The sequence below is a fragment of the Phytophthora sojae genome, assembly GCF_000149755.1.
Source record: "Phytophthora sojae unplaced genomic scaffold PHYSOscaffold_4, whole genome shotgun sequence".
NCBI classification, from domain to species: Eukaryota; Oomycota; class Peronosporomycetes; order Peronosporales; family Peronosporaceae; genus Phytophthora; species Phytophthora sojae.
The window spans coordinates 5,335,011-5,361,322 of record NW_009258118.1 but is presented as its reverse complement, the minus strand read 5'-3'; the positions used below and the strand labels follow the sequence as shown (position 1 = coordinate 5,361,322).

The following is a 26,312-nucleotide window of genomic DNA, read 5'->3' as shown; positions in this document are numbered from 1 at the left end:
CCACACGGGTGCATCCCGAGCTGCTGGTGCCATATCTGTACGGGGAGCGCGGCGGGCGCAGCGGCATCGGCGCGATTGTGAGCGCCACGGGATGCGCCATCGACTACTGCGCGCTGTCGCCCGACGAGGCGGAGCGCTCGCCGGAGACGCAGGCGTTCGTGATGAACTTCCTGGTGTCGGCGGGGTCGAGCGAGGCGCTGGAGGACGCCACGCGACAGCTGCGGACACTGGTGGACAGAGTGCAGACGCATCTGCAGAAGAAGGCGCGCGCGTCCACGCCCACGAGGGCCGGCGCTACTGCGAGAGAGCGCGAGCGAAAGGAGACTCAGGCACAGGTGGACGATGCGAGACAGGTTTACGACCAGGTGGACACAGGAAGAGCGCGACGCGGGATGATGTCCCCCTCGGCGGACGCTGCGGCGTCAAGCAGAAAGGCTATAACGGATGAACGATGGACCGAGATGGAGATGGAGGAGGAACAGTGGCCCATGCAGAGAGTCTATTACGAACCTAGATTGCGACGAGAGCGACCGAGATATAGGAGCATGACCGATGTGGAGGCTGATGAGAAGAGCGAGTTCGTGGTACCGACGAGACGCCCGGCGGTGGATGCAGCAGGTGCTGAAGCTGCGTACGCTCAGAGGAATGAGCCACCGACGCACTTCGTTGCGCGCCGTCGAGTGCGGCGGTACCCGGACCACGCGCGGTGGGCGCCGAGAAGTTACCCGACACAGATGCGTGAAGCAGGATATCCGATGTACGCGGTGCCGTCGCCGCATGGGAAGGAACAGGGGCAGCAGATTTCGCGAACTCGACCACGGCATATTTATCAGGGAGCAGCGCCAAACCACTTTGCACAGGCAGAGTACAGTCCGTATGAGTACGGCGATGAAGGAGAGGAGAATGGCGAAGATTTCGCTGCGTACGACGAAGCTGTGGATCTCACGAACGAGAATGCTGGCGCGAACGACTCGTCTGAGTTTGTAGACGTTCCAAGGCAGCACCAGCCCGTTCATCAACCTCGCAGAAGTCTTAAGCGCCCGCTTAGCACGATGCGAAGTGAGGGCCCGCCACCGCCAACTATTTACCGGCAACGAATGCCGTATATTTATGACTATGTGTATGATGATGAGGATGACGAATGGATGACCGACGACGAAGAAATGGCTATTGCCTATGGATACCCCCCACAATATCGCCATGTGGAGATCCCGGTTGTGCGCCGGCGACGACGATTTGATAGTGTTAGTTCGCAGCAGTGGACCAGTCCAGCTGGGCATCAACGGATGTACAAGCGCCGTCGGATCCCGCCCCCTCTTGAGTATGAGGCCAATGACGATGATATGGTCGAGGCGCCCCACGCAGAACATGTTATCCCTCCACCTTCCGGTGGTCGTGTGACGGCATTCATGGATCAACTTAATGAAGTTGCAGAAAGCACAGCTGGCGAAACTTCTCCTGACCGTGATGACAGCCACATGGAGACAGCTCGAGTACCGGTCGATGTTGTCGGGAGCCCAAGTGAGATGCGCTCTAACAGCGTCGTACTCGATGGTCATTCTCGGGCAAGTGAGACCGCAAGGACAGAGGAGCATAATGAAGTGCTGGGTGGACGATCTGTCAATGTAGAGATGAGTAGCTCCGTGAGAGAGCAAGGACAGGAAAACGGTAGTCCAAATGGCCCAAGTACGAACGACAAAATTGGTGCAAATGATGAGCCGCAGCAGTGCGGGCCAATCGAACGACTTTCGCAGAGCGAAGTAGTGCCGTTGGGTGCAAGTTCCCCGGCCCAAGAGCCGGTTGGTTACGCATCGCCAGAATCCAATGTCTCTGCAAGTTCTCCACCAAGGTACATATGCATTGTGCTAGCAATACTCGTCAGGATCCAGCGTTAACACCATTATTTTTTATATTTTGTGTAGGAAAGCAACAGGCTTCTCTGTTGATGAAGAGGAGCGTCGAGTTGCTAGCCCTCCTTTGTCTTCTGCAAAAAGTGTTTGTGTTAAAACCAGTGTGGGTGTCGACGCACGACGCAGTGCTACAGAGGGCAGTTTTCTGAGCCAAGCACCGGCTTCTAATGCTACGAACGACGCTCAATGTAGCACCACTGCTGAAAGCAAGGTTTTGAACCCAATAGCGGCTTCAAATGCCATCGAAGCGCGGCTTGCTGCGCCTGCAAGAACAACTGCTTGCTCAGTTGAAAGCGTCGTCACGGACGGTATGCGGATTAACAACCATGTTATCGCTTCGCTGGAGAGACTGAATCAGGAGGAGGCGGCTTTCGTCACCGTCAAGACATCGCTGACAGCTCAGGAAGAAAAATATCGTCGCCTGGAAAGCGACATGAAGTGTCGTCGAAGGCTGGAGGCGCTATGTGGAATTATTTATGACATCCAGTGTCAGGTCGCTTCACGATGTTGTGACGTGGATCAGTCTCAAAAGCAAGATCTGCTCAATAGACTGGATAGTTGCCTTGAAAAAATGCTGGCAGCGAGCGAACAGACGGTTCAACAACAAGTCGAGGCGTTACAGAAGGACGTGGAACATGTTCTCGGAATCGGGAAGCCGCGGCTTCGCAGGAAGAAGGATGTTATCGCCGAGCCAGTGACAACTGCAGCATCGAAGAAGGCGACTACGAAGATCTGCACACCCCCACGAATCCCCGCTGAAAACCAGGTCAATGCAGACGAAGCAGGTGATATGGATTGGGACAATGATGGTTGGTTCGATGAGTCTGCACCAAATGACCCAGCGGATGACTCTGACGAGCAGGAGCACATTGTGGCACAATTTTTTCCTAAGAAGTCCAATCTGAAACTTGGAGGTGATTTTCTGGCCGTGAAACTGGAAGAGGGAGCTTCGCCGCGCTGGCCTCGCGAGCTACCGCCTTTCGTGTGGTCGCTCTTGGCACGTGTAATCACGTCAGACCCGCAGTCATACGTGATGAGGGTGACGCACAAGCGTCTCATGGATGAAATTGCTAAGGGCGACCCGTATTATTATCTGCATCCGACGATCATGTCCAGTGATGCGGATGAGTCCTCGCCTTTGCGCACGTCACCCGCCCACCCGTGTGAGTTCGGCTGTCGAGGCGCGTCAGCGCTGAAGTGGGAGCGGAAATTGGTATCGCAAATTAGCTCGCGCATGAAGTCATTCGACAACGTGGCGTACTCGCTGGCTCGTAGCAGCGGTGGCAAGGAGGTTCTCAACCGCAAGAAGATGAACTCGATTATCCGTAAACTCCATCTTGTTGCGATGCAGCTACACTCACTGGTGTCGCATCTTTATTGCGTGAAGGGCCAGACGACCTGCAAAGAGGTTGACTCGCTTCCGATAGCGCTGAACAACTCTCATTTTGAGCGGAAGATGGGAGTCTACAAGTCCAGATTGAAACTTGTGGTACCGCACAAGTATCAGCAACAACAGCAGCCTCCACAACAACAACAGCTCAGCAGCGCCAATGAGCCAGCTGAAGAACTTCTGCGAGACACGTACGAGTTCTTTCCCGAGCTTTTGCTCTGCGTTGACATCTGGGGGTACAACTATCGCGAGGGTCAGGCGAAGCGACACAACAGCAAGAGTGTGCTAGGCGAGAACCATTCTGGAGCTGTTTCGGAAGGGGCGTTGTTCCCACTCGGCTTTTTTCGTGGAGTCGAGAGTCTGGCGTTTGATTTCGAGCACGACAGCAACGGTTTGCTCCGGTGTATCTGTGACGAATTGCTGAACATTGTGTGTCTGTGGAACGATTTCAAGTGGACTGACAACCTTGAAGCTGTTGCCCTGGAGCGCGTACTGTCTTTCGAGACGGACGTGACTGCCAGCATTCTAAAGATTCTGGAGCTTTATGCTCACCACCTGCAGGCGCTCTGGGCTGTACGCTTATTGGATGAGCCTGATCAGCTCCGAAGTGTTCACTTCACACAGTTCAATGCGTACTATAGTGACCGGAGTCAAGGAAGTCTGAACCCAAGCGCCGGGGCTCAATCACGTGCTCCAACCCCATCGAAGAACTCTGGTAATCGTTCAAATCGCGACCCAAGCTCTGTCGATCGGTTGGTAGCGGATGAAATCGTGGAGCAACGTCTCGCCGAGGAATATTGGAACCGTAAGGTTACCGCGCTTTCTATTCACAATCCTAGCGAAGACGCACTCACTGGAGTCGATCTGAATCCGTCTCAGCTATTGAGCGCGGAAACTATTTGTGCGTGGGATCAGCAAACGCTGGTATCTTATTTATTGCGATGGAGCGACGTATACGCAATTCGCAGCGATGTGAATGCGCTTTCGTCTGTCACAAACCACATGCTGAAGCACGAGGTCCAGACATACAGCTTCGTTGTTCGCGATAACGATAGCGATGCCGACCGAGGAGTGGTCGACTCCGCAACAAGACAGCTCCTCGCAGCCGTGAGTCGCGCTCAGATGTTGATCAGGGACGCACTCGTTGGTACGGAGAAGCTTGCGTTACACTCAGCGTCCAGCCAGCTTCCGGATGAGAGAAAGTACCTTCCATGCTCAGAAGAAGACGTCGAGGCGGGCGAGACAAGCGAGACAAACGCGCATGCACGCTCTTCCAGTGCTGAAAGGTCCCCCGCCTCTCAGACCACTGCAGATGCATCAATTGACCCAGCTCAGGAACCGCCGTCGGTCCCAACTAAGCGAAATACGCAGAATGCTGCGGTCTCCAACGCTACGGGTGTGCAGGAGGAAATAAGCTTTGGGACTGGTATTTCCGTGGACCAACCTGAGTTGAAGGATCTAATCCAGTTGCTGGCCGTCACGAAGCAAGACATGCAGGAGCTTTGTGGTCACAGACCTCGGTCAGCTCGGATGCGTGAAAAGGTGCAGACGCAGTCTATGCAGCTTGCTCGACAAACAGTCGAGATTTTCCGCAACATCAGAAACATGTACGGTTCTCAGCTGCGATGATAGCAGCTCGTTGGACTCAGGAATAAAGCTTGCCGAGGTCGTTGGCTCCTCTTCGATCTCCATATTTTTGCAGTTTCTCTTACATTGTCCCTGTTGGCTTCGTGGATACTAATTCGAATTAGTATTACATTAATACTACAACTGTACTACTTCGATAGTGTAGGTGATTGGTGTGCCAGCTTGTCAAAGTTTGATCAAGACGAGGACTGATGAATCATCAGTATCATCAGTGATGATAGTCAGCTGGTGACCGATCCAGGTAAAAGACCTCGAAATTTACACAATGTAGGACCACCAAGAAAATTGACAACCTATGGATCGAGAGGGATCAAAGGAGTTGCGGCTTCTTGGCGAATGTTGGCAACACGGATCAACACATCTACACACTACATGTACATAAGTAGTATTACGAGGTTATATAAGGCATTAGTCGGTCGGCTTTAAGCACCTACCAGCAAGTTCAAAAAGCTCTCGATTTATTCCACATTTAACGCAGCGACTCAAACTTTGAGTCTAGGCTGCAAAGCGGCTACGTTTCCAGATCTCAGGGGTACGCGCAGGGCATGTTGCGTGCGCAGCTCGCTATGCAGCAGCTATTGAAGTCCATGGCGGCCACCCCGGTGCAGCAATCCCCGATCTGAGAGGCTTTCCAAGTGTCGCCGCAATTCGGACAATCCGCCGCATCGACCGGTGTGGAAACGACAACCACGGCTGCAAGGAGAGCAACGATAGAGGAGATGAAGTTCATCTTGATTGGGTGGGCTGGTCTTGTCGGGCTCCTGGTAACTTGAGAACTGAGAGAGCCAAACTTGCGGGTTCTGGACAAACTTCCCTGCTCGTTCAGTTCCTTTACTGCAGATGGGAATGAGACGCTTGGGCTCCTCAGATCTTGCATGCCGTATACTGACCCAAGATCGTTTGGGAGAGAGGGCGACAGCTCAGCATGGGAAAAGTAGGGTTATCGGCGTAAGCTGGGAAAGACTCAACATGGCTTGTGGCTTGGATTGGAAATTAGGATCCACGTTGGTCGCTCGAAAGTTTCGAGTCGAAACCAACCACTACAGTACACTCTTGAACTGTGCTGCGGTGCACAATTGCAAGGCGGCTTTGTGAGAGCAAACGGATATGCTGTAGCAAGCCTGCATTCAACTAACTGGGGTGATGCTACTGAAAAAGAGTCGCACTTGTAAGACGTTCCGACTTCGATGCGGCCCTAATTTCTAACCGCTCGAAACTCCGTGTTGACACGATCAAAAGCACGGAACAACAAATAATGGAAACGATAGCCTGTGAAAAAACCTGCACGTACTTTTATTTACTATAAAATAAGTGTCGGGCGTAAAAAAGAAATACTTCGAAGTACCACAATGCAGAACGTAGAAATATTGCTCTCTTGAAAGAAAAGAATTATCCATCTACATTGGAACGTGAATTGATGCGTTGTCATCTACCACTCCCTGATGCCATAGTTCTCGTTGAAGTAGGATCTGTACTGGACATACGTGGTCATGTGCGCTCTAGACTGATCTTTGTACACGTTCTGCAGAAGATCAAGAACACTATCCGGCGTCCTTGTCGAGCTGAACCAAGCGGCGTAAATTTTCTCCGTAGGCACATTCTCCTTGAGCCAGATGTTGTAGATCTTTTCATCACTCTTCTGCAGCTGAAGCCAAAGGTTGTAGAGTTTATTCATCGACATTTTCGGCTTCAAAAGCTTGTAGATATCTTCGTCCGTCTTCCCAACCCGGAGCCAAATGCGGTTGATGTCCGACATGTATCGACGCTGCTCCTTCCAGATTTTGTAGATCTCGTCGTCGGACTTGCCGAATCTTCGGAACATGAAGTAGATCTGCGCGTCGGATAGGCGTTGCCTCAGGAATACGTCGTAGATGTTCCGGTCCGAGTTTCCTTGCTGAGCCAGAAGGTTGTAGATCTGCTTGTCCGTCTTGCCTTGCTTTACCCAGATGTTGTAGATCTCGGCCTCCGACTTGCCTCGTTTGACCCAGTACTTGTACTTTAGCTTGTTAAAGAGAGCACCAATCTTCGCTTTCAGCGACGACAACCCCCTCTCTTCGTCGTTCTCGTCCGCTGCCAGCGCGTCACCATACCTCAGAGAGCTCTTGACGGTGATATCTTCGCTAGCAGCGGCAAGAGAGCGAGGGATGTCCGCACCAGGAGGGACAATACGCTGCTGCTGCTCACTTGACGATAAGGCATTGCAGCTCGCGATGAAAAGGGTGGCGACTAGCAGCGCCAAGTCGGCAAGGCGCATTTTCGATCTTCTTGTCTTGAGCTTGAGCTGCGCTGAGTAAATTGCGAACTGATGCTTTGGAGAACGTAAGCTGATGAAGCTGGTGAGTGGTCAAGGGACTCCCTTCTGAGCTGGTCACTCATGGGATTGGAGAAACAGCATGAAGTATCTCAAGCGTAGAGGTTATGTCCGACTAAGAGCCGTTCTTAAGTTCCCGGTCCCATCTCCCGGGACGAAATAGAGCGATTTGATTGGCTTTCAGAAAGCGGGCTAGGTTTATTTCCGAGCTCATTTTGTCCCGGTCCCGCGGGACTTTCGCCCTAGCTACTTCATTTCTTCACTAATGCGCGCCAAGTGTGCACCACTTTGTTACGTTTCGAAAGGGCTATCTGACCATGTTCTTCTTTCACCGTAGTTCGCGGTAGTTACCGAGAGTTAGGGGCTTAAAAAAATGCTTACAATTAGCAAGTTTGACGTGCGAGGGGTATCGTCCCGTTCGTCCCGGTCCCAGCTCCCGGGAACTTAAGAACGCGCCTAAGGATGGGATGGTTCCGTATCAGTATTGCTCACGGAGGTCTGCGACTGTGAGTTTTCAAGTTGGCTCCATGACATTGACGGTCGACGTCATGGTGTTGGGTATTGAGGGCGGTGGATAAACCACGATTAGTCTACTTTAGTTAGCGATGAAAACAAAAAATTAGCACTGAATGTGCCTCAGTTGCCATTGAAGCGTTGGGCTATGAGTGTACAGTACTGTAAGCGAGGAGAGAATGCCATAACGCAAAGCTGGATGATTGCATAACGGCTTTGGTGATTCTCTGGCTTCCGAGCTGAGACCAGCTGGGAGTTGCAGCTTGCGATACGCTGGTTGGTCCAGACATCCCTTCGTAGTGTAGGCAGTGTACATGTACACCGCCTCACGAGCACCACCTCGATGCTGGAAATCGAGTGAGCGTCAAGCAGTATTATATTATACGTGTACCCATTCTACAGTAGCATCTCCCGACGAGTTACATGCACCAACCAGTGCTGGCTCCTGCCGCTGAACCTCTTGAATCGCAATGGGCCGCCTCGTGGGGGTCGTCAAGGGCGGCCGCCTGGAAGACGTTCGCGCTGCGTTGGTAGGAGCTCAAGACGTCGACACAAGGGACGACGATGGGTGGACGGCGCTGACGTCGGCGGCCGCGGACGGTCGCTCGGATCTCCTCGAGCTGCTGCTGGCATCAGGAGCCGACATCAACTGCCCCAACCGGTGGGGGGAGACGGCGTTGAGTCGCGCGGTGTTCGGCGGCCACGAAGAAGCTGCTCGGCTGCTGCTGGACAGAGGAGCGGACGTCAACTGTGCAGACGAAGACGGAGACTCGCCACTGCACGTGGCGGTGCTGTCGAAACATTTGGGTCTGGTGAGTCTGTTGCTGGAGAGAGGAGCCGACGTGGAGGCGAGGAACAAGAGCGGGGTGACGGCCTGGGGCTTGGCCTGTCGAGACGGACAGCGGGAGGCAGCAGAGGCGATACAAGGCTACCAGCCAAGAGGTCGGGAGGCGTGGCGAGTTGTGGGGGACTGGGTGTCGTCCTACTGGGTCGCGAGTCGTGAGCCGGAAGGGGAAGCGGTGGTCGATGAGACGGTCTGTCGGGTAGGTCAGGATGAAGAAGAAGGAGAAGGAGAAGGAGAGGAGGAGCTGAGTGTCACGAGTCTGCTGCCAGTGCTGCTCGAGTTGTGTGGAGGGATGGAGGAGACGCAGGATGTGTGTGAAGACATGCTCGAGAGACTGCGGAGAGCGCAGATGCTACTTGACGAGAGTGGAAGTGCTACTTCTACTCAGACGAGGGCGGGTCTTCAGGGCATCACGACCCGCTTCCACGAGTTCCTGGTTCAGCACACGAAGCAGACGTCCGTTGTCAGGCTGGCCAGCACTCGAACGATCCTGGGGCTGCTACGCGGCTTCCACAACGAGATTGACGAAGTGATAACCCCCTTAGCGCCGGCGCAGTCCATCTCGATCCTTACAAACTGGAGAGAACGCTGGGACGACGCCGTTCTGGAAGTGGAGAACCGACTCAAAAATTCATGGGAATCCAACTCGTCCGATTTGTCCCGAGAGTTGCCGGACACGACCTCACAGACCGGAGCTCTATTGCTGCTGAACAGCGAAAGTCTCCGTCACAAGGCGAGATACAGCGCCCAATCTCAGGAACTCCTAGAAGCAGCCTCAAAGCGCATAGCACGGATGTCCGGCGCCCCAATTCCCGAGATCCCAGAGTGGTTTGTTCCACGCCACGAAGTTCAGCGTCAAGCCAAACCCTTCGCTTCAGGTTCGTTCGGACAGGTCTATCGAGGGGTTTGGCGAGGCTCGAAAGTCGTCATCAAGTGCGTGACAGTGTCCTCGCCGCGGGAGAAGAAGGCGTTCCTGCGAGAGGCGCGGATCTGGCACAGAGCTCGTCACCCACACATTGTGAACTTCTTCGGTGCTTGTTACGACTGCCAGCCGTGCTTTTTCATCTGTGAGGAGGCTGCGAAAGGCAATTTGGTGGATTACCTGGACAAGAAGAAGGCGGACGGACGGACGCTCACGTGGAAGAAGCTGCTCGAGGCGGCCTTGGGACTGGAGTATCTGCACCAGAATGGGATTGTCCATGGAGACCTCAAGTGCAACCAGATCCTGGTGAGTGGCGAAGGAGTCGCCAAACTGACGGACTTTGGGTTTAGTTTTGTCTCGTCAGGGTCGAAGCCTACGGGCTCTGGAGGCGCTATCCGGTGGAGAGCTCCGGAATGTCTTGGCTGCAACAGCCAGATCCCAACATTTGAGTCGGACGTGTACTCGTTTGGGATGTGTGTGGTGGAGGCCTTGACCTACGACGTGCCATGGGGAGTCTATCTCCCCGACGCTGCTGTCATGGATCATCTTCGGCATCGGCAGTTTATTCCTCGACCGCAACAGTTCACGAGCGATGTCGAATGGAGTTTTGTGTTGGCCTTATGCGCCTTTGAGCCTTCTAAGCGCATGGATCTGACTGATGCTATCAAACACCTTCAGGTATTTGCAGGTGTTGGGACGCTTACGGGTGAACCACTTTGGATTGTACCAGCAGAGGTACCTAGGCTTTCAACGGGAACGTCACTGGAGACTGTTCGCATTGATCGGCGACGTCAAGCGTGCAGGAAAGTATTTTACACTGTCCTCAGTCTAATGATACGGAGGCGATACTTGCGTTTTCGGCACGCAGTTCGGACACTGCAGATCGCGTTCCGCTACAAAGTCCATCGACAGAGACAAAAAGCACAAGCGCTATACTTAACGTCGGCTCAAAAAGTGCTGAGCTTCCTGCTGATGACCTCCCAGCGGAGGAAGTACTTCCGTTTCCTGACTGCTGTACGAACTCTGCAGTGCCGATTCCGCTATCGTCGCAAGATACGAGCTAGAGCTGTGGAGCCAGTCAAGATGCACCGCGTCGCAGGGACAAACACGAGGAAGCCTGAAACTGAGTCGACACAAAGTTCATGGCCGACAGCAGCTGATGTTTCCACTGCTATCCCAATATCCGAGTCCACCTCACAGCGGACAAATGTTTATTATCCTATGGATTCTTCCCAGACGGCAACAACTCGCTCGCCGTGGGTAAATGATGAGGAACGGTTCAATTGCTTCATTTGCAGCAAAGACTTCACGGTGTTCCGACGTAAGCACCACTGCCGCGTGTGCTTCGAGATCATCTGCCACAACTGCTCCCTGACACGGAAGAAGATGCGGGTTTGTGTAGTCTGCGCTGGTCTCCGCCTACCATCCACAACGCAAACACAGACTCAACGTAACCTGGATGACAGCGCTGGAGGGTTTTTCACAAGTCTTCTAACCCGTTTGGGTACTAGACGAGGGAGACGAGAAGCCACAACGACGTACACACCCGATAGTACTCAGCATTCAATGACGAACGTGAGCAGTCGTTCGACTCTGGAGCAGCCAGGTTTGTGGACAGACGACGACATTACGGCAGCTCGGATCCCGCGAAGCTCGATCACGATACAAGAAGTTATCAGTCGAGGTGCATACGGGGTAGTACATCTTGGCATGTGGAAGGGCGTGCAAGTTGCTGTCAAGACGCTACTCCCAGAGTCTCGGAAGAGCATTCTGGAGATCAATCAGTTCCTTGCAGAGGCGAAGATGATCGCGACGATGGAGCATCCGTGTATTGTGAATCTCATCGGAGTGGCGTGGGAATCCTTGACAGATGTATGTATGGTGGTGGAGTATATGGACGGTGGAGACCTGCGCTCGCTGCTGAATCAGTACGAGAAAGACAAGTGTCCGATCGGTTTCAATTCCGACAAACTCAGCATCGCTATCAACGCTTGCGAGGCTCTCACGTACCTGCACTCTTTGTCACCGCCTGTGCTCCATCGTGACCTGAAATCCCGGAATATTCTCCTGAATCGCGCGTTGCAAGCCAAAGTCACGGACTTTGGCGTCTCTCGGGAGTATGTGGATCAAACGATGACGGCTGGAGTGGGGACGTGTCTGTGGATGGCGCCTGAAGTTATCATGGGGATGCCGTATGATGCCAAGGCGGACGTCTTTTCCTTTGGTATCGTGCTATCAGAACTGGACAAGCACTCGCAGCCCTATCTCCAAGAGAGCGCGAACATGGCCGGCGGACAGTTTTCATCCGTGAAAGCCGCAGTGCCTGCTATTCGGCTGATGCAGGGGATTGCCACGGGGAGTCTTCGAGTCGCTTTTTCAGAAATGTGTCCACAAGCCATGGTGGACCTAGGCAACGCGTGCACCGCTTTGGACCCTGCAGAACGCCCCACTGCTGCTGAGGCAGCATACAAACTCCATTGCGTATTGCGTGATCTTTACTAGGGTCGAGAATAAATGCACACGCATTATTCCTGGGCTAAAAGTGCAGGATCAGGCTGCCAATAACCAAAGCTCTTGGACAAGAAAAGGAGGACTGCTGCTAGTATTATCCTATTCTAAGCGCATTTTTACAACTTTCGCTTCACGTAAGAAAAGGTGATCAATGCCTCGCGTGAACCCCGTCCAGGTATCGAGTACTCGTGCTCAAGAGATTCGGCAAACCGTGGCTACCGGCACATCTCATCGCATTCCTCGGCACGAATACATCGCACTCTGGACGTTCATGACTTTCCTCCACGCGCTCTGTGCAGCTTTTCTATTATCCTGTGCCAAGCTCTACTGGATCATGGAGAACGAGTACCTCAACTACTTTGCAAATTTATTAGCCCCAGTGCGTGACCGACACTTTCGGACTGTGGGCGCTGCACTGGGAGTTCTGGGGGCAGCTCACGGGTTGCTGCTCCTCAGTCATATCGGCGCATCTATTAGTGCTCGACAGCTGACAGTCCGACCGATGAATCTCACTGGTAGCCTCGTGGATTTCGTTGCGTTTGGTGCGAGGAAACTGAGGTATTGGCCGGTGTACAAGTGGATAAACCCCCAGCATGACTGGCGCTACCAAGACGAAAGCAGCAGCAACGAGGCTTATGCTCGGGTTTTTGCGGCTCGAAAACTTGTGGAGATTGCCACTCAGGTCCCAAACGCCTATCTGTACAGCACGCTCATTGCACGCCCATGGATAAATCACTCCAAGGTGGCGCTCGTTGTTGCAAACTGCTGGTCGGCTTTCTTGATCCACCAAATACTGCTCCGATCTGGGTCTGCACGAATGTCGGTAAGGGTTGTAGCGATCGTTATCGACTCGTTGATCTCTGTTGCGACAGCCATCGTCCTCCCAAGCGCCATCTTCTTACCCTACGCCATGCAGTTCGACTACAAGAACCTGAGCTTCCCAATGTCGCTGCTCTACGGTGACACGGAGTTTCTGAACCTCGTACTGGAGAACCGTGCCTTCTTCTTCATGTCGTGGACAAACGCGCTAATCACAGCCGTTCCCCATGCCAGCGCCTTCCTGTGCCTGCAGAGCATTGCGACTATGCTAAATTCACCAAGTCGATCCGGTCCGCTCGCCCCCAAAGCTACAGGCAGCGCCATGCTCGAACACCCGACAATTCGATCCAGTAAATCATCGAGCGTCGCGACTGCAACATTTGATGTATTATCACGGGCTACCACAAGAATGCAAACTTCTACTCGACTGCACCGAATTGTCATCCCGACGATCTTCGTCACTACAGGAGCAGTGGTTCTCGTGCTGCATCTCGAAGCGCAGTACGGTGTTGTGAATGGCGATATCGAGGTCATCAAGAGCATGTGTCTGCAGCAAATGCACCCGTGGCTCGCTTCAAACTTCAGCTGCGCCATTGTCAAGTACAATTGCTATCGCGCGATGGTGCAGACCCCTCCCCTCGACAGCCTTTACTGGTTAGAACGTGAGATGCTGCGGAGGATCACGTTCATGCACTGCCCAGCACTTGTCGTACCTCCGATCATCCGCGAATTTCCATCGCTCATGGGCATTGAGATCTGGAACGCAACGCTTGAAAGGTGGGGAGAAGAAGCCGCCCTGTCGGCCCAACTACACGAGAATATGCTCTTCGTTATGTTTGTGTTCGTGAATATGACCGGGATCCCCGATGGAATTCTGCAGTCCCCTCTCCCTAAACAGTTGAGAGACCTGGAGTTTGTTCACACGAACCTGACGACAATTACCGAAGACGTCATCGAGCCATGGAGTGGAGTCAGCATCATTTACATTGAGCACTCGCAACTAAACGAATTTCCCACCATGTTCAAGCACCTCCCTGAACTGAGCGAGCTTTCACTGATCAACAATAAGATCACGGCGATGCCAATTGACTTCCTACTCACTGCGATCCCAACATATTACTACTCGTTGTCGTTCTCTCGGAATCCCTTGCGAGAGCTACCGGAGGCTCATAATGGCGACTTGTACATCTCCTACCTGACTTTGGAGTTCACGCAACTGAGAGAATTGCCAGAGTGAGTGGATACCGCCGTCTGGGAAGCCCTGTCGCTGGGCGGTTCACCAGTGTGTGGTAGTGATCCTAAATTTCCTCGGACTGCACTATGCGGGAAGAATGAGCAGGATTGGGACCCCCTTGGCGACGATCGCTACCCAATGCACCTCATCCAGCCATTTCGATCGCTGGCGGCATAGGGAGAAGTTTCATCAAGATTTTTATTATAATATAATAATCGCTGGCAATAAAAGTAAAAAATGTTAGCGTAATGATAATATTAATCACCGCAAAAGTAAAGGACAAGGACCTCAGGAACTGCAGAGCAGCAGAAAAAAATACCTTTCCCATTTATCTTTCGCATGAACATTCTGCATGGCTCTGGCTGTTTATAGCCCGGCTTCAGCTTTATCATTTGGCAACAATAGAACTCGTCCTGGCGAATGGCATGCAGACAATTTGGCGATTACCATAACTTTGGTTATGATCGCATCAAGAGCGGCAGCCTGGTAACCAATTCGACACCGGCAAACTAGCGAGAAAGCATGCCGGTGGCGACGTCATCGATAACAAAGCTTCAGGTCAAGCCGCAAGGTACCACCGTATCGGGACGCCGGTCGATACGTTCAACAGCGTTGGGTCGAAGGAAGCAGTACATCGTGCAGTCCAAACCGAGATGGAAGATCACCAAGTGGCAGCTCTTCAACATCATTCGTCGGCTTGTGGTGATCGTGGCTGCGTTCTTGTACATCTACGTGTCCATGATGGCGACTTGGCGCACGATGGAGGTGCTGCGTGATATGTCCAACCCCACTCAACCGTTCGGCTCCTTCACGTCGTCTCTTATCGGCGGCTACATTGGTGACGGCTTCGTCCGGGACAGCCCCCTTGTGCAAGACGTCTTAGGTGGGGATACAACGCCGCGAGACTACGTCTTGTTCCTCGAGTCTGAGACGAAGACCTCCGTCAATAATTGCTCCAACGTGCCGCTGTTCACACCCGACCTGTACAAATACGCCTTCCTGATCCACGGGTACATGGAAATCGTGAACGATACCAGCTACAACGTCACCATCCTCGATGAACTCGAGCTTGTTGTGGTGGTGGTGGACTGCAGTTTCACGCCATTAACGAAGGGTGATCGGTCGGCAGCGCGCGTCTTCAGCCTGGTTCGTTCCATCAACGACCCTGACGATTTGTATCTGGTCATGGCGTCGCTATCTGTTCAGGACTACGAGATACGCGCACACAATAAATTCGGTCCGGCCCTCCTAGGAATGCTCACCTTAATTCACGACATGGGAGAGGCAAATCCCGAACAAGTTTACCTCGTGACTCCGACGTACCCGTACCAACGTTCGCTGGAGTTCGAGCCCTATGAGTTCGTAAGGGAAACTAAAGGGTACTTGGAGTTGCGCAGCGTACCCCGAGACCCGCTCACCCAACCAGTTAAGGATCTCCTCACAACGAGGAAACGCGGCTTCTTTGATGGCGACGTGCAGTCGAATATCAACTACATGTACACATTGCAAAATGCTGTGGATGCGAAAAGCGCGCTGACAGACTGGGAATGGTTTGGCCAGCCGACTACCACCGACGCGTGGGCTTGGGTGCACGGGCTTCACTTCTTCTTCGGAATGCAGCCAATTTTCTCTCTAATCGTCCTAGGCATCATAAGTTATCAAAACTTTCGCGCCGGGAAAGTTTGGCTAGGTGACCCATTTTCGTCTGTATCAACTGCAACACTCGTTGGACGAGCCGTTCTCGTGTTAGTCTCGTGGTACGTGGACTCATTCTGGTCGATATTCGAGTTGAGTATGGCAAACGCAGCTGTCCTATCGAATAGTGAGGAGATTTTCATCCACAAGGAGTTGGTATACGCGGATGTTCTCGTTGTCTACCGGCTTGGTCGGACTGATCAGTACAGCTATTCGAGAACGAATTGACCCGGGAGTATGATATATTTTGTTTGAGATTATCCACATCTATCGATTTAACCTGCTACGGGCTGCGTCTGGAGTTCTGGATGGGGTTGTTTCGTACTCCAACAAGCTTTTCCTGCTTGGTGACGAATGGGTACCGGACGTCGTGTACGCGATGTCTCCGATGGATTTCTGGTCCGCCTTCCAGATCCCGGCAAAAGATGGCACCTTCATTGCTACTTCGTTCTTTCCTAGATTGGTCTTGCTATTGACAATTTCACACTACGCCATGCTACGGAAGGTGTACCGGCACTTCTACCCTGAAAAAGTCGATCTCAAATCGGGCCACACTGCGGATCGATCTACGAACGAGAAGGCTGCGCTTGCCGAGAAAGGGCACTTGACTAACTTTGAGATCTCGACGGGCGCAGAGTTACAGACGCGCTTTGGGATCATCTCGGACTACAAGAATTACGTTTACTTCAAGGGGATGAAGTTCGCGTCGGCGGACGGCGTGTACTGCTCGGGGTATGTCATCGTAAACGGCAAATTCTTGGTGGCGTCAAAGGACTTACAAGCGATCGTGATGATGAAACTGGTACGCGCACGCTATAGGAATGTGTACGCGTACGAAATCGAGGGCAATAACGTACAGGATGCTGCACGGTTAGTGTTTCCGGACACCTTCACGTGGACGGATTTGTGGCACCTGAAGGTGTCGGTGCTGCTCTAGATAAACAGGTAAATCCAGGATGTGCTACCTTACCAAATGTGTACAAATACCTTCTTTTACGCTTCGTAAATGCAGCTAAGTTACCGACAATGTAAAACACTAAAACAAATGCTACGTCTCACGATCACGGTCGAGGCCTTTCCCAACAGCCAAACATTCGCGCTCACTCGAACCGCACTTTCTTGCTGCTGAGCAGGTGTACGATCTCGTCGTCGCCAATAAGTTGCGCTTTCGACATAGCATTGCGGATAGTAGCCGCATCGCAGTGGCTACGCAGCACCTTCACCACAGAAAGTCGACCTTCAGTGGCGGCGCACTCGAGCGCGCATGCAATCGCTGATGACTCACTTTTCTCCAGCAACTCAGCTACAGCCTCGACGTGCCCCCGCGCTGCAGCACAGAACAAGGCGCGATGGATACAGTGAGGTTCCATCTCGTCCAGCAGCAGTTGCAGAACGCCAGCGCAACCACTCGACGCGGCATTTTGAAAGATGCGCTTGTGCGCGCTCGGATTGCATCGACGGAGCAGCATCGTCGATAGCTCAACGTTTCCAGATGCTACTGTCCTCTCCAGAGCACTCTCAATCGCTTGGTGGCCAGAGTGGTCGAGCAGGGCTTGCACCATGTCAGCCTTGCCTCTTGTAGCGGCTTCAACTAAAGCAGCCACAACGCTGCAAGGTTCGCTCTTCTTGACAAGCAGACTGACTACCTTGACGGAGTTGTTCTCGACAGCTATCCACAACGCGTCACCAACGTCAGCTCTGCCACACTTGGCAAATATTTGCTGTACAGTCTCCAAATCGTCGTATGCTGCGGCTTGTTCCAGCATAGTCGTCATGTACGACGCCATCCGATGCTCCTGCAAGTACTTCGCCTCACACAGTTCCAACAACAGCTTCTGGACGTCCCTTTGGTCGTTATTCACTGCGTGGCTCAGTATGTCGCGCACATACGAAGCACTTGTCTTGGTTAGGACTCTGAGCATGTCTAACTGACCAGCATCGGCAGCCTCACTCATAGCTGTAGCGACAGCGGATTGGATGGGGTTGGTGAACCGATAGCTCCCCCAAACGAGATTTCGCCCGGGCGTCTCCATTGAAGGGCATTTTTCCAGCAGAACAGGCACTAGTTCCTTGTCGTTGTTCTTTGCTGCGATCACCACACCCGCCCAAGCACTTTGTCCACGAGTTTAAGCCTCTTCAGCATCAGCCGCATCGTGTTCGCACTAATGACCGCCGCCATTTTCGTAAATGCCAACTCAATAGCGACGTCACCTGCAGCCTTGGTCAGTAGCTCGATGGTGCCAATGTGTCCGCCCTCAAGCGCCTTCTTCCAAGCCCCCTATAAATGGAGCTTGGTATTGGCGAGCAGGAACTTCACGACTGCTACATGACCATTGCCCGCAGCTGCAGCGACCGCTCCATGGGCGTCAACGACTCCGCGTAGAAAGACACGAACAATTGCAACGTGCCCGTTGGCAGCCGCCATCACCAGCAACCGCTCCCGATCGAACTCTCGCAGGTGCGTGGATGCCCGTAGAAACCGGATAATCCCAAGGTGGCCGTGCTTCGTGGCTTCCGTGAGCTCGTCCAGCCCCGTCGCTGCTCCCGACAGGGACGGTAGAGCCACTCCAGCACCTCCAAGTGGCCGTTGGACGCCGCGCCGATGAGCGCAGCCGACGAGCAACCTTCGATCCGCTCGACATGCAGCCGCTGGACGATGTCGAGGCGCCCCCTGGCCGCGGCTCCGTCCATGGCGCCCACTGTATAAGGGCGGAAGTCCTCGAACGCTTTGAGCAGGTCGTTGAACACGGCGGCGTCGATGGTCGACGGCAGGACGAACTCGTTGACGAGCTGGACGGCGTGTGCGATGGCTTGGATGGGCGGCGGCAGCCAGGGGCGGAGCCAGGGCCAAAATGGGGGGGGCGCATGCCCCCCATTTTTCGGCGAAGGCGTTTCGATTTTTTTTAGATTTTTTTTATTTAGACGGCACATGCATGAAGTTCACACTGTTCCTCCGCTTAGTTGATAATAACATGGAAGGTGTAACGGGGTTACATGGAATAGTGACCCTGTCACTATTCCGGGATGGCTACATCGGTCACTCCCTTGGATAGTGACCCAAGTGGCCTCAGAGCCAACAGATACATTTTGTATGACACAAACTATAGGGAACTTAGGATTTGTATGTAGACCAAATCTGTACCAACCTATAAATACATTCAGTCTTAGATCTACCGCTTTTCAAGTCAAGTCGTCCCTTCAGACCAGGGACACGTGAACGGCTGTTCACTTGGAGTTTGTATACTCCTGCTTCCTCTGTTAAGAAGTGTTGTGTGCCCCGTCACACTTGGTAGCACTTGTAGTCAATCCTACGCCTACGCGGGTAGATTGGACTACCTGAATCCTCTGTGGTCTCATCGAGTGAGCCAAGATGGATCGTACGGAGTTTCCCCATCTGAACGACTCGCAGTACGGGTCCGTTCGTAAGATGGCAGGCATCTTTGGGACAGACGCCCTGCGTAGCTTAGCGGCGGCGACGCCGGCTGAGCAGGTTGAGCGTATCAACGCGTTCGACACCTACGAGCGAGGGCTCATCGCCCACGTTCAAGGGCTGCAGTCCACTGCGGCCGCGCCGAAGCCGGTGCAACCGAAGCCCCTGCGGCTGAAGGTTCACCCCTTCGAAGGGAAGGAAGGAGAAAACCTTCACTTCTGGGTTCGAGAGGTTGAGCTCACGATGGACGCGGCTCTCGTCTCGGACGAGCGACTCCGTGTCGCCTTTGCGCTCTCCAACCTTAGTGGTCGCGCAAACAGTTGGGCGTATACGCGCGAAGCGACGACGCCTGGATGCTTCGCATCATGGTCCCAGCTGTGCGAGCAGCTGCGGGCCGCGTTTCTTCCGGCGAACTACGAGTACCGCCAGCGTTCGCGCTTCCTCGCCTGCAAACAAGGAAGGCGCGAGCTGCATGAGTACATCCAGGAGATGCGAGTGCTCACTGCCTCTTTGGTGGGGAACCCCCTGCCTGAACACATCAAGGTGACCGTGTTCATGGACGGTCTGCGTGTTGGGCCTGCCCGCACGCAACTGTTCCGTGTGCAAGCAAACACTATGGAGGAGGTGATTCAGATCGCCCTCCAGGAGGAGTACAGCCACAAGCAGGCTCGTACCCCCGCCACGGTATGGCAGAGCAACCCTGCCGCTGGCGGTGCGCCTAATGGTAGCTCCGGCAATGGAGCGATCAACGGGCCGGTTCCCATGGATCTGGGCATGGCCGAGCAGAGCGACATTCGCTGCTACGGCTGTGGCAAGCTTGGGCACATGAAACGTGCTTGTCCCGCGGGAGGACTGAAGAAGTTCTCTTCGAAGCCCTTTGGCTCTAGGGGTCGCTGGCAGAAGCCGCGCCCCAGGAACCAGGGGAACGCCATACACCAGTAGGGGCGGGGCGCCCTACTGGGGAAACACTAAGTCTTCATGAGGGGCGTGCGGGTGGCGCACGCCATGGGGACTTAGCCCCTGAGAGCCTCTGTACTCTCGAAGCGGAGAAGGCCAGCGGTGGGCTGCTTGTGGTGCACGCGAGTGTACCGGGATACGATCATCCCTTGAGAATCTTGATCGACTCTGGGGCGTCCAAGAACTTTGCGCGCCGCCAGACTGTCGCATGCAATCGCGACAAGTACGCCGACGCACTACGAGGCAGCAAAGGCAACGGGCTGGTCTCGGTACGACTGGCCGACGGTACGGTGGTAGAAGTACCTCGGGTCCACATGGACCTCACTGTCAAGTTCGAGGGCTTTGACAGCACGGAGCCGTTCTTGGTCCTAGACATGGACAAGTACGACTTGATCCTTGGCATGCCGTGGCTGGAGTAACACGAGCCTTGGATCGACTGGCGCGGCAAGGCTATCGGGGCCAGCCGTCCCCCACGCTCTGACAGAGCTTTGGTGAGTCATGTTCCCACCTCTGGCAGCAGCCGGGGCGCCCGCGAGGGCCGCCAGGGCGCAGCAGCGTCTAATGAGTTCTTGGGGTCCGTCGAGACTGACGACGACTCCGACTGGGCCGGACAAGGCCTGAGAGTGGAGGTGCCGGACAGCACCTACCAGGTGGGTAATGTAGGTCCACACGCGGGTAACGAAGTACCGCAGGCAACAAGGGCTGCTGGAGAAGGCGCCGCTGGCGTTGGCGTGGGTAACCAAGTTCCACGCGAGGTCACTCAGACCGTAACTGATGAGGAAGGCACTGCAGGCGCTTCCGATGTGGGTAACATAGTTCCACAGGAGGTCACTCAGACCATAACTGATGCGGGAGTCGCTGGAAGCGCTCCTGGTGTGGGTAACCAAGTTCCACACGGCGAGGTGGACCAGGCAGTCCTGGAGGAGTTCCAGAGACAGCGCGCGTCGCGCATGGGCTCTGAGATTCTTAAGGCCCCCCGGGACCTGGTGTACCCCTTGGTGAAGGAGTTTGAGGACGTGGTGTCCAAGGATCCACCGTCCAATCTTCCTTCGGACAGGGGAATCAGGCACGAGATCGATCTCGTGCCGGGCACGAAGTAGGCAATGGCCTCTTCCCCGGGAGCAGTGTGAAGTCATTGATGCCTTCTTTGCCGCCAAGGCGAGGGCAGGCATGGTGCGGGAGTCGAAGTCCCCGCACTCGACGCCTACCTTCTGTGTTCGCAAACCGAACGGAAAGTGGCGTCTGGTTCATGCTTATAACAAGCTCAACAGCGCGACAGTGCCTGCGCAAACACCGATCCCGCGCAAGGACGTGTTGCGCAACAACATGGCCGGCTGCACGCTGTATAGCGCGCTGGACCTGGTGGACGGATACTACCAGATCCTGATGCGCGAGAGCGACATCCCACTCACGGCTGTGAGCACGCCGAGCGGTATGCTCTGGGAGTGGCTGGTCATGCCTCAGGGGCTTTCTAACGCCCCGGCAACGTTCAATCGCTTGGTCACACAACTGTTCCGACCTTTGCGTGCGTTCACACAGACGTACTTTGACGACATCTTCGTCCACAGCCGTGCCGAGGCAGGCCAGACGGCCATGGAGGTGCATCTCCAGCACCTTCGACGTGTGTTCGAAGTCATGCGGGCGAACAAGCTGTACGCCAACATCGACAAGTGTGTGTTCACAGCTGAGGAGATCAAGGTCCTGGGCTGCTTTGTCAGCAGCGCCGGGGTCCGGGCGGACCCGGAGAAGGTGAAAACCATCGCGGCTTGGCCGCCACCTCGGTCGCAGAAGGACCTACGACAGTGGTTGGGCCTCGCCAACTACCTGCACAAGTATAGTGCAGGCTACGCCGAGCTGGCACGGCCCTTGTCGGATCTCCTGAAGAAGGATGTCGACTGGCGCTGGGAGCGTCGCCATCAAGATGCTTTTAACGACATCAAAGCGAGCTTACAGCGCGCGCCAGTCCTGGCATTGCCGGACGAGACGAAGCCTGTCAGCGTAGTCTGTGATGCGTCTGACTACGCAATTGGCTGTGCGCTATTGCAGGCCGACGATGAAGGCCGCGAACGGGTCATCTAGTTCCAGTCCAGGCAGCTCAAGGCAGCCGAACGGAACTATCCAGTCCACGACAAGGAGCTACTTGCCATGAAGTACGCTCTTGTCAAGTTCCGAGTGCACCTCCTGGGCTCGACGCCCTTTGTCGTTTATACAAAGCACGCGTCCTTGCGGACTGCCGTCAACACGCCGCATCTCTCACAGCGGATGGCGCGTTGGCTGTCATTCTTCGCGGAATACAACTTCCGTGTCGAGTACAAGCCGGGCAAGTTGAACGTGCTTGCCGACGCGCTGTCGCGCCGACCCGACTACGAGCTTGCTCATATTAGTCGGGTCACGACGGATCTGTATGATCGCATCAGGCCGGGGTACCGAGACGATGCCAGTCTCGAACCTCTTGTGCGGTTCTTGGCCACTGGCTCGGCCAAGGTCGAGTGGCTCACGCCCCGACAACGTGCAAGGCTGCACCGTTATGAGTGGGCTGACGGTTTGCTCCACTATAGGGTCGAGCCCGAGGATCCTCCCCGTATTGTCGTGCCCAACGACGAGGATCTCAAGTACGACATCCTGATGGAGGCGCACGACGCTCCATCCAGTGGCCATCTCGGCCGTGAGAAGACATACGCGTCTGTCTCGCAGATGTTTTGGTGGCGTCACATGTACAAGTGGGTCGCCACCTACGTCCGTACGTGCGAGATATGCCAGCGCGTGAAGCCTGCCGGTCACGCCTCGGCACCATTGCAGAGCCTGCCGGTCCCAGCGGACTGCTGGAAGTCGATGAGTCTCGACTTTGTCTTCGGACTTCCGGCCGATGACCGTGGCAACACTGGTGTTGTTGCCTTCGTGTGCCGTCTGAGCAAGATGGTCCACTTTGCTCCAGTTCGTGACACCGTCACTGGCGACGAGGTCGCTCGCCTGTTCATGGACAGTGTCTTCCGACACCACGGTCTGCTCGAGACCATTGTCTCTGATCGAGACCCGCGGTTCACCGCTACGTTCTGGCAGACGCTGTTTCGCCTTCTCGGCACACGACTGTCGATGTCGACGGCGGACCACCCGCAGACGGATGGCCAGACGGAGCGCGTCAATCGCGTGCTCGAAGACACGCTCCGCAGTATCTGCGCGGAGATGCCCCACTCTTGGGCTGATCTAAAGAGGAAACGAAGCGTTCAACGATCTTACTATCGTGTGTTGAAGTGCTGCTACGTTACCGAACATACGGCTTCAGGCATTTTCGTTCGTCGAGCCTCTATACTTACTTCTAATGCCTCTGCCATTCGTCACTTGCCCATGGTTGAGTTCGCACTCAACAGTGCGGTACAAGCATCGACGGGCTTTACGCCCTTTTACCTGAACGGGTTGCGCCACCCTCAGGTGCCGCTTACATTACGAGGCAGTACCGGGGCTTCGGTCCTAAGTGGGGGAGAGGCTCGGAAAACCTTTTCCTCCCAAGTCTCGGACGTGAGTCCAGCCACCTTGCGGAAGCAACTGTCCTCGTTTGCCGAAGACAGGCTGAACATAATCAGCAGGATGCGAGACACCATGGCGCAAGCCCAAGATAAACAGAAGGAGTACTCTGACCGAAATGGAAGAGGAAACATGAACGTGTTTAAGGTTGGGGATTTAGTTCTCCTAGATACTAGAAACCTACCGCTAAACACTGTTAGCTCGGTCGAGAGCAACAAGCTGAAGCACCGCTTCATTGGTCCTCAGCCGGCATGGCGCGGCGTACACCATAGACTTGCCCAAGTTGATGACGACTCACCCGACGTTTTACGTGGGTCGTCTTAAGAGGTACCATGACCCTCTGGCTCTGGCTGCCCCGCAGGAAGCGGTGGGTGGCCCGGTGGAGAAGAGCGCAGCTCCTCGAAGCGCGGCGTCGAGTCGTGGTAAGGCGCCTGATTCGCGCGCTGGTCGTAAGACGGCGCGGCGTACATCGGAGCAGCATACGCAGGGGCCCCGTACGAGCCCTGGCCAAACTGGGCCTGATACGAGTGGGGCTGCTGCTGCTCCGGATACGGCGCGTGGCCATGAAGCTCGGCCCGAAGGCGAGCGAGCTGGTTTCGCAGCGAGTCGTAAGACGACAGGTCGGCTCGACGATCCACACGGCCATGGAGACTGCGAATTTCTTGATAGAGCGAGGCAACATCCTCACGGAGCCGCTCCACGGCACCAGGCTGGCCAGCACGAGCGGCAGCCTCGCCACCAAGGCCGACGCCAAGCGCGATCTCGAGGACGTACACACGGTCCCGGAGAAGACGAATCTCCTCTTGCTGCAGGGCCACCACCTGACTCGGGGCCCCAGCATACGGCTGCGTCGCCTCAGGCTCGTAGCCATGGCCGTGCGAGGCCACCGCCGGCCCTCCTTGATCGTAATGGGCAGATCCACTACCACGTGGAACGAGTCGTCCGGGAGCTGCGGCTCCATGGCAAGCGCTAGCTGCTCGTGAAGTGGAGGGGTTACCCTGAGTCGGGTAACGCGTGGGAGCCCGTTGAGCAGCTCCAGACAGACTGCCCGAAGGCTGTTGCGATATGGGACGAGAAGCAGCGGCAGCTTCGTAAGTAGTCCTTGGCTTCTTGGCCGGTACCCGGGGCACGGTAGCAGACGTAGTCGCACCACGCCCATGCTCTTCACGAGCTTTGGCTCTCGCCTCTTGCTTCAGCTCGTCCATTTTCGAGTGGAGCTTGCGCTTGCTCACGAGTTGAGCGAACTCGATGCGGAGCTCGCGCACGTCCAGGATTGCGGACAGAGTGCGATCCTCACGGAGTTCTTTGAACTCTTGGTCGGAATACCCTTTGCGCTGGACGTAGCGCCAGAAGAGGTCTTCCACCTCGCTCCAGGTCATGTTGTCATTCGGCTTGACCCAGTGGAAACCCCACACAGGATGGAGTCCACCCTTGTCCTCCGGCTTCTTGCGAAGCGTGGTGAACTCCTTCAGTGTGAGCTTGTGTGGTGCTAGTAGCACACACCGGGCGACTTCAACGTCACCAAGAAAGAGAGGCTCTTTGTCAACAAGAGCACGCTCATAGGAACCCCTCGAGGTGTTCCCGCCGATAAGGCCACGAGGAGCCGAGAGCTTCTCCAACAGCGCTGGCGCACCAGTGCCAGGCTCGGGTGGGAAGTAGCCCTGCGGGTACGTGGCATCCCCGCCTGAAGAAGACTCGATGGCAGTCGTGGCAGTCGGCTGCCTGGCATACGCACCCGAGCTAGCAGCGTGGTATTGCTGCTGCTACTCGTCGAGGTTGTTGGAGAGCTCCTTGGGCTCGTGGACGGCACTCTCCTCGTCCTCAGACTCCGAGTCGATGAACAGCTTGGAGCTGGAGCCGCGAGGCGACCTGGAAGCTGAACGCTTCTTCGCCTTGGCCTCGGCGGCCTTCGCAGCGACAGCCGCTTTCGACGCTTGGGCACGCTCACGACCTTGTGCCCGCGTCAGATGCTTGGATGCCAGCACCTCCTTGGGCTTGGAGCTCGCGTCGCTCGGCGACTTCTCGGCCACGACCCCAGCGTCGGCCATGGCGACTTCGTCGTGCGACTGCTTGCTGTCGCCTGAGCCGGACTCGGCGTCCTCCGCCTCCTTCTCTGACGAGGCCTTTGCGTCGGCCGAGGCGTTGGTCATGTCGCCTGCCGCCAGCTCCGTGCCTTCGGCAGCGTGCGTGCTGCCCTCCGAGACGTTCTCGTCGTCGGGCTCTCACCGGAGTACTGGACCATCGTGCAGTCAAAAACGGCGGCTTCCCAGTCGCGAGCCGGGCTTTTATGGCCCCGAGGACTCTCCTCCTTGCCTTGCGCGGCGTCAGGAGACTTGCTCCGAGCCCCGGCCTGACGGCCACTCTCCGGCGTGCTGCTACGAGAGCGCACCACCTCCTCGGCCGCCTTCGTGGCCTCCATCAGCGCGGACGACTCGTCCTTGGCCTTGGCCGCCCTGGTCTTCGGCCCTACGGCCCGCGGTTTCGGAGGTGCTTTCGCACTGCGCGCACTGCGCTTTGGAGGCATGCTTCCGGTCGACTGGAGACCCTGCGGCTTGCTCGGCGATGCGCCAGTTGCTCTGTGAGGCCCGGGAGCCGAGGTGCCAGAGC

The 26,312-nt window shown here is 55.2% G+C and overlaps 9 protein-coding genes across 9 annotated transcripts; 6 read left to right on the top strand and 3 right to left on the bottom strand.

Annotated features, from left to right (window-relative positions):
* Positions 1-161: 161 nt before the first annotated feature.
* Positions 162-1,253, top strand: PHYSODRAFT_440479 (hypothetical protein; the record flags this gene model as incomplete). The annotated part of the gene is made up of 2 exons (XM_009529053.1): positions 162-271; positions 596-1,253. Coding segments are annotated over 2 exons (768 nt in total), but the record flags the coding sequence as incomplete, so codon positions are not given.
* Positions 1,254-2,136: 883 nt separating this feature from the next.
* On the top strand, positions 2,137-4,929 carry PHYSODRAFT_499042 (hypothetical protein; the record flags this gene model as incomplete). Its single annotated transcript, XM_009529052.1, has 1 exon — positions 2,137-4,929. A coding segment is annotated over one exon (2,793 nt), but the record flags the coding sequence as incomplete, so codon positions are not given.
* Positions 4,930-6,376: 1,447 nt separating this feature from the next.
* On the bottom strand, positions 6,377-7,201 carry PHYSODRAFT_286058 (hypothetical protein; the record flags this gene model as incomplete). The annotated part of the gene is made up of 1 exon (XM_009529051.1): positions 6,377-7,201. One exon carries the CDS (start codon positions 7,199-7,201, stop codon positions 6,377-6,379), a length of 825 nt encoding a protein of 274 aa, XP_009527346.1.
* Positions 7,202-8,964: 1,763 nt separating this feature from the next.
* Positions 8,965-10,224, top strand: PHYSODRAFT_503517 (hypothetical protein; the record flags this gene model as incomplete). The annotated part of the gene is made up of 1 exon (XM_009529050.1): positions 8,965-10,224. A coding segment is annotated over one exon (1,260 nt), but the record flags the coding sequence as incomplete, so codon positions are not given.
* A 534-nt stretch (positions 10,225-10,758) lies between these two features.
* On the top strand, positions 10,759-10,941 carry PHYSODRAFT_501202 (hypothetical protein; the record flags this gene model as incomplete). The annotated part of the gene is made up of 1 exon (XM_009529049.1): positions 10,759-10,941. A coding segment is annotated over one exon (183 nt), but the record flags the coding sequence as incomplete, so codon positions are not given.
* A 1,378-nt stretch (positions 10,942-12,319) lies between these two features.
* On the top strand, positions 12,320-14,278 carry PHYSODRAFT_502171 (hypothetical protein; the record flags this gene model as incomplete). Its single annotated transcript, XM_009529048.1, has 4 exons — positions 12,320-12,541; positions 12,680-13,110; positions 13,231-14,100; positions 14,161-14,278. 4 exons carry the CDS (start codon positions 12,320-12,322, stop codon positions 14,276-14,278), a joined length of 1,641 nt encoding a protein of 546 aa, XP_009527343.1.
* Positions 14,279-14,623: 345 nt separating this feature from the next.
* PHYSODRAFT_332109 (hypothetical protein) lies at positions 14,624-16,733 on the top strand (the record flags this gene model as incomplete). The annotated part of the gene is made up of 2 exons (XM_009529047.1): positions 14,624-15,688; positions 16,053-16,733. The coding sequence occupies 2 exons, from the start codon at positions 14,624-14,626 to the stop codon at positions 16,731-16,733; spliced, it is 1,746 nt and encodes a 581-aa protein (XP_009527342.1).
* Positions 16,734-16,896: 163 nt separating this feature from the next.
* Positions 16,897-18,727, bottom strand: PHYSODRAFT_332108 (hypothetical protein; the record flags this gene model as incomplete). Its single annotated transcript, XM_009529046.1, has 5 exons — positions 16,897-17,882; positions 17,960-18,074; positions 18,123-18,317; positions 18,371-18,606; positions 18,721-18,727. 5 exons carry the CDS (start codon positions 18,725-18,727, stop codon positions 16,897-16,899), a joined length of 1,539 nt encoding a protein of 512 aa, XP_009527341.1.
* A 5,421-nt stretch (positions 18,728-24,148) lies between these two features.
* On the bottom strand, positions 24,149-26,229 carry PHYSODRAFT_432448 (hypothetical protein; the record flags this gene model as incomplete). Its single annotated transcript, XM_009529045.1, has 2 exons — positions 24,149-25,274; positions 26,039-26,229. Coding segments are annotated over 2 exons (1,317 nt in total), but the record flags the coding sequence as incomplete, so codon positions are not given.
* Between the last annotated feature and the right edge of the window lie 83 nt (positions 26,230-26,312).